Source organism: Prionailurus viverrinus, chromosome B3, assembly GCF_022837055.1.
Source record: "Prionailurus viverrinus isolate Anna chromosome B3, UM_Priviv_1.0, whole genome shotgun sequence".
NCBI classification, from domain to species: Eukaryota; Metazoa; Chordata; class Mammalia; order Carnivora; family Felidae; genus Prionailurus; species Prionailurus viverrinus.
In genome coordinates, this window is record NC_062566.1 from 127,713,873 (window position 1) to 127,726,449 (window position 12,577).

Consider the following 12,577-nt stretch of genomic DNA (forward strand, 5'->3'; position numbering starts at 1 on the left):
CGATCTCACGGTCCGTGAGTTCGAGCCCCGTGTCGGGCTCTGGGCTGATGGCTCAGAGCCTGGAGCCTGTTTCTGATTCTGTGTCTCCCTCTCTCTCTGCCCTTCCCTCGTTCATGCTCTGTCTCTCTCTGTCCCAAAAATAAAATAAACGTTGAAAAAAAAAGTTTTTTTTTAAATAAAAATTAAAAAAAAAAAGCCACCTGCCTAATAAAGGGAATTAGAGGTAAATAGAAAAATAGGCTATGAATAATTATTGCAACTGAGCATACATTTTATTTATGCTTTCTGTCAGCTAAGACAAAAAGGGAAACCCAATAGTAAAAGTAAGCATGCCAATTCATTAGGGCCAAAAAATAATTTCCTTCTAAAATGTAACATATAAATTTCTAGATATCAATAAAAAGTATACCATTGGAATAATTTCTTAATATGAAATTCATACTTAAATATTCAATAAAAGGTCTTTAGGAATGGCCCCTCTCCAAGTCCATTGCACCTGGTGGTGATTCTTCCCAGTGGAGGGGTATTTTTGGGAACTAACTCTACCATAAGCCCATACTAGCTGTATGCATCCTGCCTATGATCATGGATTGCCTCCTGGGAATAGCAACCAGAAAGGACCCTGTCTTTCTTGTTTATACACACAGAGTGAAAGCCAAGGACATATTAAATTGAACTTAGGATAACATGTTTGCTGCTAAAACTGGAGAGAGAAAGTAAATTTTTGAAAGAATTGTAACAAAATACTTAAATAATGAGGATGGCTTCAATTGAAGTTGGGTACCAAGCAATGCTGTCTCTAGAACCCTCTCCTGATCTTGGAGATATTTAAAAGCAATATCCACTTTTTATATCCTAAAATGTACTTTCATAAGAGGAGCTGGCATCACCTTCGTGTGAATCAAGTCACTGTGTTATCTTCCCAGGGGTGTTTGCCCTTTAAGCTTTAGCTCTAATTCAGTTTAACAAATGCTTACCAGAGACCTATTATATGCAAGGTATTTTCCAGATGCCAGTAGTGGAATAAAAGGCTTCATGTTCTTAGACAGGGATTTCAAGTATCAGTGAGTAGGAAGGCAAGAGAGTTTTTCTTCTCTGGGTAACACGTGACTCTCTACCCATGTTAGAGCTTTGTTGTTGGGGCCACAGAGCCATCACACATCCTTCCACATTCCTCAGATTTTTAATCTAATGTTCTCCTTTCCCTGGTCTTAGCGAACCAGGAGTTCAGATGTTACTGTAACTGAATTTCTGGCTTATTCCCCTTTCCTTGTCATAGGATTCCTGACTTACTCCCTTACATCTGAATTTTTCTGATACCCCAGCTTTTCTGAGATAGGGTCTTACAAAGAGAGAAAACTATTATTTGTTGAAAGCCTCGTTTTATTTTCCAGGCAGTGGACTTATTAATCCTTGCAACTACAACATTAATAGCGTCTTTTACATTTTAGAAAAGAAGGACCTGTGCCTCAGAGAGGTTTCCAAAGATCAAGTTGGCAAGTGGCAGAAAAGTTCCACGTATCTGCCTCCAAAGCCAGTACTTTTTCCATTACAGCAATGGTTCTCCAAGGGGTTGCAATTTTGCCACCTACCCCTGGGAAATTTGGCAATATCTGGAGACAGGCTTGTCACAGCCAGAGGTGGAGTGGGTGGGTTACTAGTGTCATCTAGTGGGTAGAGACCATGGATGCTGCTAACACCCTACTAGGTACAGGGCACCTCCCACAACAAGGAATTATGCACCCAGCCCAAAACGTCAGTGGTGCCACTAAGGAGAAGCACCAGGTTACAGAATGTTCCCTGCCCTATTATGATTTTATTTGCAAAGATCCAAAGCTAGGTAACTGCTTCAACATTAAACAAATTGTAGAAAGCCACAGATCAATCAAGGCCTTGTTCATGCTGCAACTCTCTTCCAGCCTAAAGAAAAACATATTGGAGCCTTAAAATGAAAAAGGCTGGGGGTGTGGAGGGAAGAGGGGTAGTGCTCAGTAAGCAGAAAGGAAATGCAAACTGATTCTTGGGGTTAAAAATCAAGAGGTAAATATATAGATATCTTTCACCCCCAGGATTTTCACTAATCCCAATGTTCGCTCACTACTCTGAAATTTAACTATTGGGAACTGGCTAAATGTTACCCTGACCTCAACCAACATTTGCTTTTGATTTTTTTCCGGGACCCAGGGAACGTGAATACCAGATGAGGCCACCTTGTCTCCCGCTCTTCCCGCAGGGACAAGACCTGCCAGGTGCTGGTGACTTACCTCCCGACAGGAGGCGGCTCTGTGGACGACTGGCAGGATCCCAGGGCCACAGACCGGTGTTTGGGACACTTTCCCCGCCCAGTAAAGGCCGCCTCCCCTCGTTCCCCACTCCACAATCCTCAACTGCTCTCCCCCTCCCTCCGGGTACCCCCGGGAGCTCGGCTGCGGGAGAGCACGTCCCTGCGCGGTGACGTCACAATCCCGGCGCCGCGGCCCCGGCCCTTAGCAACGGGCCTAGCGACGGTCTCCAGCGGCTGCCGCCCGGCGCCGGCTCCTGCGCGCCAGTCCCTTGCTGCGGGGGCTGACCCTGCCCGGGGAAGGACCTAAGGGGGTCCGGCGTGTCCTCACGGCGGCTGCAAGAGGATCTAAGCATGAATGGCAGCCGGAGAGGTAAAGGGAACTCTCAAGGGCGACCGCCGCTCGCGCCGCCGCGTAACCGGGTCTGGGGTCCGGGACCGTGGCGCGTGGGCGCGGGTCGGGGCTGCGCCCTGGGGGCTTCAGGTCCCCTGTTGACTCGCCACTGTTGGCCCCAGTGTTAACCCGCGCACAGGAGGACGAGGTCCTGCCTGCTCAGAATTTGTGGCCCTGACTGCTGGAGGCCCGGTCTCTTGAACTCGGCGCATGCAGCCTTTCTTACCTCGGTGGCTCCGAGGCACAGGAACTAAATTTAGGTCCCCCAGATCAAGCTCCCTTGCTCTCCGCAAGGACGACCCTCAATTTCCTCATCTCTCGAATGTGATAGTAAAATGTCCATGTCATAGAGTTCTTGAAGTTTAAATGCGGATAATATATAACTCCTGGCACATTTTAAGTAATCGGTTAAATACGAAATCTTCCCTTCTGTAACCACCGTCCTCCCCACAAAACAAATAACCCAGGGATTCTTTAACTTTAATGTGAATAGGAATCCCCTGGGAATCGTGTTAAAATGCAGATTATGGGGGCGCCTGGGTGGCTTAGTTGGTTAAGTTGGTCTCTTGATCTCGGCTCAGGTCGTGATCTCATGGTTTGTGGGATGGAGCCCCGCGTTGGGCGGTGCACTGTCAGTGCGAAGCCTGCTTGCTTGCGATTCTCTCTCCCTCTCTCTCTCCCTCCACCGCTCACGCCCTCTTTCTCTCTCTCTCTCTCTCACACCCACACACACATAAAATAAATAAACTTAAAAAAACAGATTATGATTCAGTAGGTCTGCTGGGGGCTGAGATTTTGCATTTCTTGTATGTTTACAAATGATGCAGTGTTGTTGGCTTCAGTGTTATCGGCAAAGAACTAATCCATAATCACTATATTCACCTATCCTTTATTGAATACTGTCTGGGTCAAGTGGACCCAGTATCTTTATTTATTTGTATATATTTTATTTATACTTTATTTATTTATAAATATATAAATTTTTATATTTATATAAAAATATTTATATTTATTTGTATATCTTTAAAGTATCTTTATTTATTTGTATATATTCTTAAGTCCTCTCTCCACCCAATGTGGAGCTCAAACTTACTACCCCAAGATCAAGAATCACATGCTCTACCCACTGAGCCAGCCAAGCACCCCCTAAAAGTATCTTTAAACCAAGCTGCTAGATGGTTCCTTGCAGTGTCTCGCTTTTGAATATGAGTGTGCTTTTATTACATAATCATTGGTCAAAATAAGTGCTGTTGTGAACATACGAGATTACTATCCATTGATAGCAAACTGTATATTCTGACACTGTCAACGTAAGTTCCAGAAAAAGCAAACCAACATGCTTTTATGTTTTTTAGAAATTTTACAACATAAGCTATCCTTGCTGTGTAACAGAAACAACTCCCAAGTTATCTCATTATGTAATCCACAAAAACATCTTGATAGGTATTATCCTCATTTCACAGTAAATAAGAGGGTCATCTATAACTTGCCAAGGTCATAGTAAGTGGCAGAACAGGCTTTGAATCCAGGTGAGGAATGTGAAACCTTAGAGCCATTATTTTTACATACGATCCCATGGCAGAGGTGGGAGCATGGGAAAGGATATATGTAAAATTTAAAGTCCAGAGGCATACCTCGGACATACTGCAGGGTCCGTTCCACCACAATAAAGCAAATATCTCAGTAAACTGAGTCAAATAAAATTTTTGGTTTCCCAGTGTATATAAAAGTTGTGTTTACCCTACACTGTAGTCTATTAAGTATGCAGTAACATTATGTCTAAAAAATAATGTACACACCCTCATTTAAAAATACTTTGGGGCGCCTGGGTGGCTCAGTCAGTTAAGCATCCGACTTCGGCTCAGGTCATGATCTCGCGGTCCGTGAGTTCGAGCCCCGCGTCGGGCTCTGTGCTGACAGCTCGGAGCCTGGAGCCTGCTTCCGATTCTGTGTCTCCCTCTCTCTCTGCCCCTCCCCCACTTGCACTCTGTCTCTCTCTGTCTCAAAAGTAAATTAAAAAATATATATATACTTTATTGCTAACCAATGCTAACCATCATCTGAGCATTCAGCAAGTGGTATTCTTTTTGCTGGTGGACGATCTTGCGTTGATGTTGATGGCTGCTGGCCGATCAGGGTGGTAGTTGCTGATAGTTGGGGTGACTGTGGCATTCCTTAAAATAAGACAACATTAAACATTGAACCTTGCCCTATCAGCTGACTCTTCCTTTCACGAACGATTTCTCTGTTCACGAACGATGCCTTTTGATAGCATTTTACCCACAGTAGCACTTCTTTCAAAACTGGAGTCAATCCTCCCAAACCTTGCCTCTGGTTATCAGCCAAGTTTATGTAATAGTCTAAATCCTGGGTTGTCATTTCAACAATCTTCACAGCATCTTTGCCAGGAATAGATTCCACCTCAAGAAACCACTTTGCTCATCTTTAAGAAGCAACTCCTCTGGGCACCTGGGTGACTTAGTCATTTAAGCGGTCGACTTTAGCTCAGGTCATGATCTCCCAGTCTGTGGGTTCAAGCCCCATGTCAGGCTCTGTGCTGACAGCTCAGAGCCTGGAGCCTGCTTTGGATTCTCTCTCTCTCTCTCTCTCTCTCTCTCTCTCTTTCTCTCTTTCTCTCTCTCATTCTCTCTGTCTCTGTGCCTCTCCCCCACTTGCCTCTGTCTCTCTCTCTCTCTCAAAAATAAACATTAAAAAAATTTTTTAAAAAAGCAACTCCTCATCTGTTCAAGTTTTATTGTTAGATTGCCTCAATTCAGTCCTGTCTTCAGGCCCCACTTCTAATTCTAGGTTTCTTATTTCTATCACATCTGCAGGTACTTCCTCCACCAAAGTCCTAAACCCCTCAAAGTCATCCGTGAGGGTTGGAATCAGTCAGCTTCTTCCAAACTTATTAATGTTGATATTTTGACTTCTTCCTATGAATCACAAACATTCTCAATGGTATCTAGAATGGTGAATACTTTCCAGAAGATTTTCAATTTCTGTTGCCCAGAACCATCAGAGGAATGACAGCTAAAGCTTTATGAAATGTATTTCTTAGATAATAAGACTCGAAGGTTGAAATTACTCCTTGATCCCTGGGCTGCAGAATGGATAATGTGTTAGCAGGCATGAAAGCAACATTAATCTAATTGTACATCTCCATTAGAGCTCTTGGATGAACAGGTGCATTGTCAGTTAGCAGTAATATTTTGAAAGGAATCTTTTTCTGAGCAGTAGACCTCAAAACAGTGGGCTTAAAATATCCATCGAGCCCACCCAGGAACACCAAGATAGGTAGGTAGGTAGGTAGGTAGGTAGGAAGATAGATAGATAGATAGATAGATAGATAGATAGATAGATATTCAGCAAACCATGTTGTAAACAGAAGTGCTGTCACCTAGGCTTTGCTGTTCCATTTATAGAGCACAGTAGATTTAGCATAACTCTTAAGGGCCCTAGGATTTTTGAAATGGTAAATGAGTATTGGCTCCAATTTAAAGTCACCAGCTGCTTTAGCCTCTAACAAGAGTCATCCTGTCCTTTGAAGCATTGAAGCCAGGAACTTCTCTCTAGCTATGAAAGTCCTTGATGTCATCTTCTTCTAGTGTAAAGCTGTTTCATCTATGTTGAAAATCTGTTTAATGTAGCCATCCTTATTAATTATCTTAGCTAGATCTTCTGGGTAACTTGCTGCTTCACTTTATACTTTTATGTTATGGAGATGGCTTCTTTTCCTTAAACCTCCTGAACCAACCTATGCTAGCCTCAAGCTTCTTTTCTGCAGCTTCTTTACCTCTCTTAGTCCATAGAAATGAAGAGGGTTGGGGCCTTGCTCTGGATTAGGCTTTGGCTTAAGGGACTGTTGTAGCTGGTTTGATCTTCTCTCAAGACCACTAATACTTTCTATGTGTCAGCAATAAGGCTGTTTCACTTTCTTATCATTTATGTGTTTCTTGGAGCAGCACTTTTAATTTCTTTCAAGAACGTTTCCTTTGCATTTTTATAACTTAGCTAAGTGTTTGATACAAGGGGCCTAGATTTGGCCTGTCAAGGTTTTCAACATGCCTTCCTCACTGAGCTTTGTCATTTCTAACTTGATTTAAAGTGAGAGATATGTAACTGTCCTTTCACTTGAGCACTTAGAGGATATTGTAGGGTTATTAATTGGCCTAATTTCAATATCATTGTTTCTCAGGGAATAGAGAGGCCCGAGAGAGAGAGAGAGAGAGAGAGAGAGAGAGAAAGAGAGAGAGAGAGAGAGAGAGAGAGATGGAGGAATGGCTGGTCAGTGGAACAGTCAGAACACATAACATTTATCAGGTTCCCCTGGATTGAGATCCACAAACTCTGAATCTGTTACACATAGTTGCTGTGTAATCGTGGGCAAATTACATGCTTTACCTCATTGTGCTTCATCTATAAAGTGGGACAATGATAATACTTGTCTCATTGGATTGTTGTAAGGATCAAGTGCATTTGTAGCTACCAAGTGTTTAGAACAGTATCTGGCACGGTTAGTATTCAATAAATTAACTTTTGACTACAAGTGAAGAAACCCAATTCAAACTGGCTTAGAGAATTTTTAGCTCCTATAAAGAAAAGTCTGGTAAGGGTAGAGCTTCAGTTAGATCCAGAGACTCAAGCAATATCACCAGGAATCTCTCTGTCTTCCACTTTTCTCCAGGTAGGTTTCATTCTCAGATAGGTCTCCCTTGTATGGTGCAAGATGGCCACCAGAAGTTCCAGGCTGATTTCTGTCTTGCACTGGGCTCTAGCCCAGTGGAAAGAATGTCTCTTTCCTAATGGTTCCAGTAAAAGTCCCAGGATTGTGTGTCATTGGCTGGACCTGGGTCACATAGTCATTCCTGATTCACTCAGCATAGCTGGTCAGATTTGGATTATATGCCCACCTCTGAGCAGTAGAATAAGCTGTACTTGAACCACTTGGACTAAAAGTGAAGGGCTAGTGGTTCCCCAAGGGCAAGTTGAGGTCCTGTCTCCACATACAGGGGCATTGGGTTCTGGGCAGGCAAAAAGTGAAACACTTATTTTTCCTCCATAGACACAAGGTCTGCTTGAGAGTTTTTGTTGGTTAATTTGCTTTTTTGTGTGTTTAGGTTTCAGATCCCCTTCTTTCCTGGTAGAAACAAACTATGCTAATTTCATGACTGTCATTACCAATTCAAATGGTGTAATCTTGATCTCTCTTGTCCTAAATAATAAGTTAATTTTTTTTCCTTCCTGCTCTCTGGCCTGTGATACAGAAGGATCTTCTCAGAGATTCTGATCTCAACTTGTTTTTCTATTTTAGTCTCTTTTAGCAGACTTTGTTCTCTGGTCCTGGATTTTAGTTCTATCTAGACACCTCTTTTTCTATTTTCAGTCATCTATATTTCTTCCAGACTTTGTGCCCCCTCCACGCCTTTATAGCTTATAGCAGCCCACCTGATGGCAGACTGACCATTTTACACACTTAAAACATGTCTTAGTGATACAGTATTCATATTTTGCATGTTAAATCCCATTAAACTCTGTAACTCAGCCTTCTTATCTTGAAGGTTACCCCTCAATACACAATCTACTTTTGGAGGAAATAAATTAATTTTGTGAGGAGGTTTATGTCTAATTTTCCATCCATCTGGTCTGAAAGATGAGACACTGACTTTAGGGGAGATAGGATCCAGACAAGAGTGTAAGTAAGTTGGACTAGATGAACTTTAAGACATCTTTTAATAATTAAGTTCTGATTCTGACATTTTTATATATCTTCTACATAGTGACATTATATTATATTTCTAATTTATTAAACTGCTTTGTAAGGGGATTACTTTTTATTTTAATTTTTTTTCACATTTATTTATTTTTTGAGAGATAGAATGTGAGTGGGAGAGGGGCAGAGAGGGAGGGAGACACAGAATCCAAAACAGGCTCCAGGCTCCCAGCTGTCAGCACAGAGCCCGACGCAGGGCTCAAACCCACGAACCGTGAGATCATGACCTGAGCTGAAGTTGGACGCTCAACTGACTGAACCACCCAGATGCCCCGGGGATTACTTTCTTAAAATTATTTTTAAGGACAGACTGGCCTATGATTAACTAAATAATTAATACATATGTATTAACTCAAAATCTCACTTCAACTGTATCTGAAAATTACTAAAAAATCTGGCAGGTCAGTGGTATACAGAATAAAATTAATATGTATCAGATAACATAATTGATATAGTTATCATTTTATCCAGTGAAACTGAAGTCTCAAGGTACACCTGTTCTGGAAACAACTTACTTTGTTAAAAGAGAAGGCCTTTTATCTATGGCAGAAGAATTTTTGTCTGTCTGATGTATCATTGCTGGTTAGTAATATGATTGAATAAAATTTTAACAATTCTGAGGGGCGCCTGGGTGGCTCAGTCAGGTAAGGGTCTGACTCTTGATCTCAGCTCAGCTGTTGATCTCGGTTGTGAGTTCAATCCCCACGTTGGGTTTCGTGCTGGGCGTGAAGCCTACTTAAAAATAAATAAACAAAATAAAACAATTCGGATATTTAAAATCAAAGGTAGATTTATTATTTTTAAATGTTCAGTATTTTTGTTTTCGTGAAAGATGTGTCTTACTTATCCTAATTTATATTTTTTTGTTAAAAGTCAGAGCAACCTCTGTCCTTCCCAGATATGGTTCACCATGCCTATTTAAAGGACACTTGAGCACCAAAAGTAATGGTAAGTGAGGTGTTTAAATGGTAAAAGATTATTTGTTAAAAGGTTGACTGTTTCCTTTATTTGTAAATTGTATGACATGATGAGAAATTACTTCATGTAATCAATATGGAACCTCGTATTGTTAATTATAATTAAATAGTATAGGAATTCTTAATTTAGGAGGCCATCATTTCACACTACTATTGTGCCCAGGACGTGGACCTGGTCGCCTCCCACTCCCTGCTGTATCTCTGGCCCAGCTCTACTCTTTGCTGGCAGACCACCCTGGCATACAGCTTACCTTCCTTGTTAAAATGGTGGTCAGGAGGTTATTAAAGACACTGGTACTGAAAGGGAAGAGCACTTGAAAAATGCAATTTGTATCCAGAGTAAACACCGATGGGCCTCTTTTCCAACTGGAGTTCTCGATCCTATGAAAAGGAAATCTGAATTTTCTGTGTTTTCACACTTTAAAGGCTTTAAATTTTTAACATGAACTTAAAATATATTTTTATAATTATAGCTTCAAAATTTAAACTGCATTTTTAGGCAAAATAATTGAAAATCTTTTTTTCCTTACTTACATGAAAAGTCTTTGATTCTGGTTCCTCTAAAAGTGAAAGACGGATCGCATTTTCAATTAACTTACTTATTTCTGGTAATAAAGTATATATACACATAAAGCAGAGTCATAAATGTTGAAAAATTATTTTTAACTAAAAATTTTAAACTAGATGTAAAGTATACATACATTAGAAAAACAGGATGAAGAACAACAATATGTAGTTTGCTAACATTTTTTTTTAAGAATATATGTGTGGAGCTGCTGTAGGTATAGTGGTTCTAGGTATGAAGCTGATTTGGTTCACATCTAAACTGCGTCCTTTATCAGCTGTGCGACCTTGAAGACCTTATTCACATCTCTCTTGGTCTCCACTTCTTTTAAATGGTAATAATGACTAAATGGCTTTTACATGTGAAGAGTCTAGAACAGTGCGTGCACGGTACCTATTCAATAAATTTTACTTGTAGTACAAGTATCAAGCTTATCGTTACTGTATATGTTTGTATTATGCATAGAATTCCCCTAGAAGGATGCATAAAAATGGTAGTAGAGTATACTTCTGGGAGGGGAGGCTAGGGGTCATGACAGGATATTCACTTACTTTTCAGTCTTTGTATGCCATTTTAGCTGTTGGTTTTGTTTAACTATATGTATGTATTCTCAAAAATGGTTTTTAATGTTTAAAAAGTTATGCCTAGATTTATTTACATTTTATACACTCATATATAAGTGCTTAATTATTTCTAAGGTATCTTTTAAACAGTTTAGATGAGATTGAGAAGCTTATGGAATTTCTATGTGATCGTATTTGTCTTAATATATTCCTAATACTTCAAAAAGAGTGCAGTAAACTGATCGTGTTTTCAGGTGTAAAATTAGAAGTCGCCCCTCAGAAAAGAATCTTTGCAGAGAATTTTAGAGTTTTGGACTTGTTTGACTTACTCAACTATTAACAATGCTAACATTATTTTATAATCAGGCAAGCAAGCTACACGCTTTTAGTTATGAGATTAATGTCTGTCAATAAGAAATAGTTTTGTAAATGTAATGATAATAGATTATATTCCAGAATCTCTTCCCAAACTCTCAGTCTTAGAAAGGCTTGAACCCAAGTAGTCAAGAGCTTGTCAGTTACCAGTGCAAGATGAAGGCTAGGACATACCCAGCATCACAGATATGTCAGTATGTTAATTTTCAGGACATTTTATAAAAATGAGCTTAATAATCAATGTCTTGCTTTTCTCATGACTTGATATTAATTCTAAATATATAATGATTAAATATGTTTTAATTTTTAGCTTTTTGCACTGACTCCTCCTCTCTCAGACTAAGTACTCTCCACCTGGTCAAGAATCACATGGCTGTTCACTATAATAAAATCCTTTCAGCCAAAGGTAAAAATGTGCAAATGTGAACTTTCTATATCCAACTTAAATCCTCAGCTTCACTTCTAGTTAGGGTAAATCTGTGGCAGAAATGAATATATTATATATAAATGTATTTATGTTTCATGTAGCAAGATATCACCTGTTAACTATAACTTCTATACATAGAAAATTCAGAATGCCATTTTTGTTAACTCTATGTGATATCTATATAATAACTACTTATTTCATTTTACCTGTGTTACCCCTAATACATTTTTGTGGTTAGATATTGATGTTAATATAATGAAAGTTTATAATCTGCTTTTGTTTTCACATCTACAGAAATTGTACAAAGAAGATACCAGCTGCTCTTTTTTTTCTTTTTGGTTGCTTTGTTGAGATAATAACTTATACATAATAAAATGACTAATTTTAAGTGTACAGTTAAGTATCTGTGTTTTGGAACATATATCCATTTGTATGATCACCACAACAATCATTCTGTAACAGGGACTAGCCAACTACAGCTTGTTGGTCAGACCCTCCCACCACCTATTTTTACAGGTCTTGAACTAGAAATAATGTTTATATTTATATTTTTAAGTGGTCAGAAAAAAATCAAAGGAGCAATATTTTGTAACATGTGAAAGTCACATAAAATTCAACTTTCATTGTCCAGATATAAAGGCAATCGTGTTCATTCTTGGACATATCGCCTATGGTGGTTTTTGCACTAAAAGGCAGAGTCGACTAGCTGTGACAGAGACCATATCACTCTGCAAAGCCTGAAAAGTTTACTATCTGTCCCTTTACAGAAAACGTTCACTGACCCCTGATATAGAACATTTCCATCATCCTAAAAAGTTCTCCCTAGTCCTTTGCAATCAGTCTCCTCCTTCAATCCCTGGCAACCACTGATCTGCTTTCTATGACTATAGTTTTCCTTTCCTAGAATTTCATATAAGTGGAATCACACAGTATGAATCATATTGTGTCTAGCTTCTTTGAATTAGCTAACGCTTTGGAGACTAATCCATGTTGGTGTGTGCTTCGGTAGTTCTTTTTATTGCTAAGTAGTTTTCCAGTCAGTGACTATACCATAATTTGTTTATGTATTCATCAGTTGGTGGATATTTGGATTGTTTTGACTCACTTTTGGCCATTAGGAGTAAAGCATACAATCTTCACATACAGTCTTTGAACACATGCTTCCATTTTACTTGATTAAATTTATTCACTAGGAGCGGAATTGTGGGGTAAAATGGTAAGT

At 39.7% G+C, this 12,577-nt stretch overlaps 1 protein-coding gene across 3 annotated transcripts in view; it reads left to right on the top strand.

Moving 5' to 3' along the window:
• Positions 1–2,496: 2,496 nt before the first annotated feature.
• SPATA7 (spermatogenesis associated 7) overlaps positions 2,497–12,577 on the top strand; it is a 38,437-nt gene continuing 28,356 nt past the window's right edge. The window contains exons 1-3 of one of the 3 annotated variants that reach the window (XM_047862716.1): positions 2,497–2,654; positions 9,322–9,396; positions 11,239–11,334. In XM_047862716.1, the coding sequence (XP_047718672.1) occupies positions 2,636–2,654; positions 9,322–9,396; positions 11,239–11,334 (190 nt within the window). In that variant the 5' untranslated portion in view covers positions 2,497–2,635. The remainder of the gene's footprint in view (positions 2,655–9,321; positions 9,397–11,238; positions 11,335–12,577) is intronic. The other 2 variants (XM_047862717.1, XM_047862718.1) reach the window with 2 other exon arrangements.